This window comes from Apium graveolens, chromosome 5, assembly GCF_009905375.1.
Source record: "Apium graveolens cultivar Ventura chromosome 5, ASM990537v1, whole genome shotgun sequence".
NCBI lineage: Eukaryota > Viridiplantae > Streptophyta > Magnoliopsida > Apiales > Apiaceae > Apium > Apium graveolens.
Genome location: NC_133651.1, coordinates 146,188,433 through 146,195,111, shown reverse-complemented (window position 1 = coordinate 146,195,111; position 6,679 = coordinate 146,188,433). Strand labels below are relative to the sequence as shown.

The following is a 6,679-nucleotide window of genomic DNA, read 5'->3' as shown; positions in this document are numbered from 1 at the left end:
AAATATCATTTTTTGGAAAAAAAAATTGCAAAAATACTTTTTACAACTTTACAACCATATTTGCAATCTAATTCAATCATAAATGCAACTTTAAAAATAAATAATTAAAATTATTTTGTTTGTTTGCATTGGTTAAATGAAATGAAAACTAAAATGCATCCAAAAGCAACTTAAATTATTTTCCAGAAATATGAAAAAAGAAGTTGAATCTGTTGTAAAAAGTATTTTTAAAAATATTGTCAGTATATGGTAAAATCGAAAATCAAAACTCAAAAAAGGCAGTTTCGGTAATTTCCCAAAACTCTTTTGTTGTATCTTCAACCTAACACTAATTACAATAGTAGAGTTTCGTGTATGAAATCAACACTATTGATTTGTTGCAACTTTGACACCAAATCTTCGTTTTCAATATTTTTATCAGCATCCTCACTTCAAAACAAATCAATTGCATCTATATAAAAGTTATTGAATAAGTTGGAGATACCTTTCTCCGCCTTTTGGCTAAAAGGCCAAGATCAAGTTTGGACTCCCGGAGATGATCTCAGTTGACAAAAGTCAGATTAAACTGTATTTAACCAAAGCAAGCAAACCCAGGGTCTGGGTAATAATATAACTTACATAATCTAATCGAAATATACCGGCATTAACAACTTTCAATTTTTTTGACATCAGACTGGATGCAATAGTCATATCATTCGTTAGCTAACTAAAGATAAGTATAATACCAATCAAGTATTAAAACAATTTATGGCATGAATCATATGTGATCTGATAAATTTTATGTTGGAAAGAACATTCAGATATTAGCATCTTCGGGTTTCCGAGGAGAAAATTTTGTTTCCTGCCTGATCGACATGATTAAAGACAGAAGCAATGACCTGCAATAACAGAGAGCTCTTAGACACTGCAAGACAAAAAACGATACAAATACCCATGTTTAAGAAAATTAACAAAGTTGTAAATTTTAGGTTAATGGGTGCTCAATTTATTAGGCTCTCTGCACGTGAATGAAGCACAAGTTTTTATTGTAGCTGATGTTTTCTACTCCTGACCAAGTTCACCAAAAAAGACTCATTCAAAAGCAAGGGAATAAGTGACGCAACTAGAGCACAATATTAGGCACGTAAAACTTTGAGCAAGCAGAAGGAGCTGCTTATAAATCCTAAATATTTGAATCCTCAGATGTGGGTAAACATGTGATTCCGAACAAAATTGTGATATACAAAGAATATAAAGTAAACAATGATTTGATTATACAAACTACAGCCAGATCAATAATATAACTTGTAAAACTCTTCACTTCCGTAAAGTAAAGTGTCCATAACTAGTGCAGGAAGGTTGAGTTGAAACAACTTTTGTTCTAGACTGTTAAGGAAGTGAGTGTAAATTATTAGATTGACTTTTCAGGATGAGCAAGTATCTATTACTTCCAATTATTTGGTCCAAGTGCTATATAGACTTTATACTTCAGAAATATATACATGCAAGCTTGCAATTGTAAAACCTTCAATTAGAGACTACTTACTATTGCCCTTGCAGGCAGATATCATTCATTTTTCTCTGGTACATTTTCTTCCAAAAACTGTTGAATCGTTCTCCAATAGCGATCGCCTCCAGAGATCCATGTGTCCATATGCATGCCATTAGGAAATTCTACAAATTGGCAACTTCTGTTATGTGAAGCTGCTTTAGCATATAACATCTGCATGTGTGTTGGAGGAACCATTTCATCTCTTAACCCGGAAAGCAAAAGAATCGGCTGCTTGACCTGCAATGAAAACCTCAAGATTGATGCACTGAATTGTAGAGCAAATGAAGGATAATACATAATAAGTATATGAATCTAAACGAACATTGTTCATTAGCAAGGAGCCTGCTTATGATGTAAATGGGCACAAGAGTAAAAGGCAGCACAATACATAATAAAAACATCTTTTTTTCCCTGTTCAGTACAAGAAAAGCATTTAAATCTTGCAAGGGTATGGCAATTCAACCATATATTGCAGATTACAAGACATCCAATCAAATTTATTTGTAGGTTTGTAATTTACAGAAACTTGGTAGCCAAAATATATTTTAAAATTATATTAGCTGAAATAAAATTTCTTGAAGGTTGAAAGAAAATGCAAGCAAAAGTATCTTCCCAGTATAACTCACCTGCCCAACAACATCAATGGTATTCCATGGAGAACGAACAAAACGATTTAAAACTTTAGGACCCTTCGAACTACTTCCTCCAATAAAATACCTCAGAAACGGTAACAAAACTCCAGCCATGTCTAGTATGGAGGTGAAAGTATTCTCCAGTATCAGTGCACCAATCTGTCAAAAAGTACAAACTTGAGAAACTTAGTAAAGATGCCATGTGATAAGAGCCACTGGACATGCTTCGAGATATATGGCAACACCAAAGATAAAAGATACAGGACCAAAATGCAAAGTTCTTTACTAAAAATTGAAAAAATAAAGAATCAGAAAAAATTCAAATCATTTGACCAGAAAGGAAAAGAAACTTTTAATCTTTAAACAGCATGCATCAAGATAGAATCACTTGAGAACATGTTCATATTAATAAAATGGTACAAAAAATGTATTTTAGGGACCCTGCCAATGCAGGAGCCTTGTGCACCGGGCATTTCCTTTAGTGCGTGTAAATAATATTTGTCGTCTCTTCATTTTATTTATTGTAAGCATAATTTAATCTGCAATCGAGAAAACAGAGTCTAGTGGACAGGAAAAAAAAAGAGCTGCAAAGAATAAGATGTGAGTATTGCATAGAAGCAGTAATTGCATATGAAAATTGCAAGTATGGAAGGATATTGATAGAGCAAATCCTAAAATAAGAAACTTTATGCTATTAAGAACTGTAACTATTTCATTCACGCTATCATGAATAATCCAAACTGGAAAAAGTGACCATTCCTCTGGTAAAAGAATGCAAGTAGAAGATCAAAAATCAAACATCACAACACAAACATGAGTATTTTACTTTAAAGTGTGAGTTAGAACTTAACATCTCTATCGCAGACTTAGTAATATAAAAATGACTTAAAAATTACAATTTATGTTACCAAAATAACATAGACGGATACCCTAAAGAATTTTGTTAGTATTGGCAATGAGTTGCCTCAATCGAATCACCAAGTCAAAGACATTAAGATTATACGTAAGGAAAAGACAAGAGAACGCCGTTTGTCTCTTATCAAGTAAAAATGCAGATTTATTTTTTTATGACTTGTGTATAACTATACTCCCAAGTATTCAAAAAACAATATTTGTTTGTTATTACGTCAACAAAGAGAACTAGGCAGCATGTAATTGATTAAATATCAGAAGTCAAAACTCAAGCACTAAGCTGTGGCTTACACTTGTAAGCATATAAAACTCCAACACACCCTTTCAAGCATTATAAAGTACTATAATTTCAACTTAAGCAGTATTTGCTGAGGATGAAATGTCATATTAACAGTACGGGTCATGTTCTATGCTAAAATGTCACATCTTCAAGTACTTACCCCATTATCAAAAAAGATATTACAGTTTTCTCAAACATAAAGGAATTTTCAGAGAGCTCTACCTTGTCAGGATTGTTTTTACACAGTACAGTTCCAACTGCACCTCCAAGTGACCGTCCAAATACTACTAATCTAGATTTGTCAATGTCTGTCCTCTGAATTAAATGATCCAATGCAGCCTAACCAACAGTTAAAAAAGAGTCCTTTAAGATTCAATAGCATCTATGCTACATGATTTAGAATCAAAACTAGAGGTAGTTACATAGTAACCTGGGAGTCCTTAATAATGCCTTGCTGAGATGGGAAGCCATCACTTGCACCATACCTGTACATTATCAATAACCAAGACATTCTAAGTAAATTATATTGCACAATATTAGCATTCTAGAAGCTAGTAATTTGTTCAGGCCACCAGGCCAGATGGACAATTAGAGTAAACACAAGATAGACATACCCTCTATAAGAAAGCATAAAAACATTGCATTGTAGTCTCTGTAACATAATGCGAACCATTTCAAGCCGGTGGGCAATATCTGTGGTTATTTCGTGAAGGACTCCAACAAAACTTGAACACCATACATAGAGAAAACAGCAGAACAAGAGTCATACCCTTCCGCCCATGTCAGGGAATGTCAATACCTTTAATAAAATGCCACTTCATGCCATAAAACTTGGAACTTCTAATATATTTAAAAAAATGATTTTCAAGAATTACAAATATCATCTGGAGTAATATTTGTACTAGGATGTGTGCTGTGCATGTCACTATGGTAATATCCTAGTCATGTTTCTTAGAAAACTGAAAACAAAGACTTTTACCTTTGAATATTAACTGCATGTGACTGCAAGTAATCTCTGTCTAAATGTTAGAAGTTGACTTTTGTAAACATCTTTCAAAAGGAATAGGTACAATCAAATATATACTAGTTGGAAGAAGAAAGAGCAAGGTCATTCTTCTGAATAACAAGTACATGCAAGGATACTTCCAGCATTTTCTTGAAAGAAGACAATAGTTGGCCCTGCAAAACCAAGGGTGCTAAAGTTTTAGCTTTAAGAAATCAAGCAAAACTCCATGTAAGGTTAAAGCAAATTATGGAAGCAAAGATTGTACAATCATTCATGACACAAACACTATTTATACCACTGAATTAATATCATTTTTTTCGAATCATAAGTTGCAACATTTTATAAAAACAGATATAGAAGTCCTACTTTGACTAAGCAAGTTAATCTGACACCTTTGTTTATAGAGTTTCATAACTACACCAAAAACTATAAAGTAGTGTTTCCCTCTCACGCAAGCAATATTCCGAGGGGAGATATCATAATCTAATGCAGTAGATAGAGGCAATAAAATCTGTAGGGCTGAAGCAGGCTCTCAGTTTAAGTAAATAAAAAACTCAAACAGCCTCTAGACAAATTCGCCAACTAATTTTAATAGATGTACCAAACGCAATTATACAATCAATTTACCATTCCTCTACCTTAAATAATCTTCCTTGGATACAGCCTAAACACATATCCTAATTCAGTAGTTCCCTAAAACGATCAAAAATTCAAACAACTAACCAATCCAATCGTGAACACTAAATTCAACCAAAAAATAATTTAAACTTTCCACCTCCTCCTACATTTGCACATCATGCAACAAAAAAATGATGACATCTTAAACCCTAAATCAAACAACAAACTAGAATCACTGAGCCCTAAATTACCTCTAATAAATCTCAATTATAAGAAGCGAGAGAGAGAGAGAGAGAGAGAGAGAGAGAGAGCAAACCACGGCAATCAGGAGAGAGCTTAATGAACCAGGCGTGAAGACGAACACCATCAGAAGATCTGAGCCAAACATCTTCGTAAAGAAGACGAAGACGAGCAGGAGTAATGGGATAAGACTTTGTAAGACCTGGAACCACGGGCACGTAAATCAATTTCTCCTGGAACGCTACTAATAATCCCACACTTGTCGCCAATATTCCTCCAATTCCGTACAGTATTAAGCTCCAGTAACCTTCCATCCTTCTACCTTTCCAATTTACTGATACGTGTGTGTGTGTCTGTACTTTTGTTTGTGTTTAGGGAAAGTGAAACTGTGTAAAAGGGGAGAGAGGAAACGGGGGATGTTTTTGACCGCGGTGATGTCAGATTTATGGAACGGTGTCGTTTAACAGTTACAGCGCGTTGTAGTCAATTTTGGAAATTCCCCTTAATAGTTCCAAATTCCCGTGGTTTAACGCTGGACGATTGTCAACTCTTTCATGGGCTTCGTATTGTATTCCCACTAGATTAGTTTTCTTCTAATAGGCCCAGGGCCGTTGCTATCACTTAGCAAACTTTGCTCAGGCCCGTTTCATCAATTTTTAACCCAAGCCCAACTTTTATAGTTTAACTATGACAAAAAAAATCATTCTTTACCTGATTATTTTGCATATATATATATATATAGGAGAATGATCAAATACAAATTAAAATTAAAATAGAAACTAGGAATTAATCTAAGCCATTAGATCTACTTAATCCAATGGTCCCCTTAAATCACCCCACCCAACTACTCTACACCCTCCAACACTCAATTTCAACTTTTCCCCTCCGTTTTTAATTTAATTTTTCCCGTCAAACCGTAAGTTTTTTTTTTAAAATCTGATTTCACTGTATTTTTTTATATCTCTCAACGATACTGGAGAATCGGATTTTTAAAAAAAACTTTTAAAAATTAAATCACGTATAGTAGGAGATTAATGGTGTGTGCTGGGGGAGAGAGATGTGATACCAGGAGAAAGGTGTGGTACATGAGAAAGACGATAAATCACTAATTATACTTATGAGAATCACTAAAACTTAGAAAATTCTGAAATTATAGTAATTCCTATTTAGTGAGTATGTTAAGTATAAATAGTGATTTATCGTCGGAATATAGCAAGTATGGTATGCAAATTGATCGTTTGGAGATGGAGAAAAATATAGTGAAGTTAGATTTCAAAAAAAGTTTGTCGATTAATGGAAAATATTAAATTAAAAATAATTATAAAAGTACTTACATAGTATATATGTACATAGGGGAGGGAAGTTACAGTTGGAATTGGAGGGAGGAGAGAGAAAAGGTTGGATAAAACTTGTGTGGTGGAGATTCAATTCAAGCTATGAAATTAGTGGTTGTTATTGGT

At 33.7% G+C, this 6,679-nt stretch overlaps 1 protein-coding gene across 1 annotated transcript; it reads right to left on the bottom strand.

The window, feature by feature from the left end:
• Window positions 1–570: 570 nt before the first annotated feature.
• Window positions 571–5,635, bottom strand: LOC141724557 (alpha/beta hydrolase domain-containing protein WAV2). The gene is made up of 8 exons (XM_074526733.1): window positions 5,296–5,635; window positions 4,499–4,534; window positions 3,970–4,048; window positions 3,786–3,840; window positions 3,578–3,694; window positions 2,158–2,322; window positions 1,526–1,768; window positions 571–878 (listed from the first exon to the last, which is right to left on the bottom strand). Exons 1-7 carry the CDS (start codon window positions 5,531–5,533, stop codon window positions 1,547–1,549), a joined length of 912 nt encoding a protein of 303 aa, XP_074382834.1. The 5' UTR covers window positions 5,534–5,635; the 3' UTR covers window positions 571–878; window positions 1,526–1,546.
• Window positions 5,636–6,679: the final 1,044 nt, after the last annotated feature.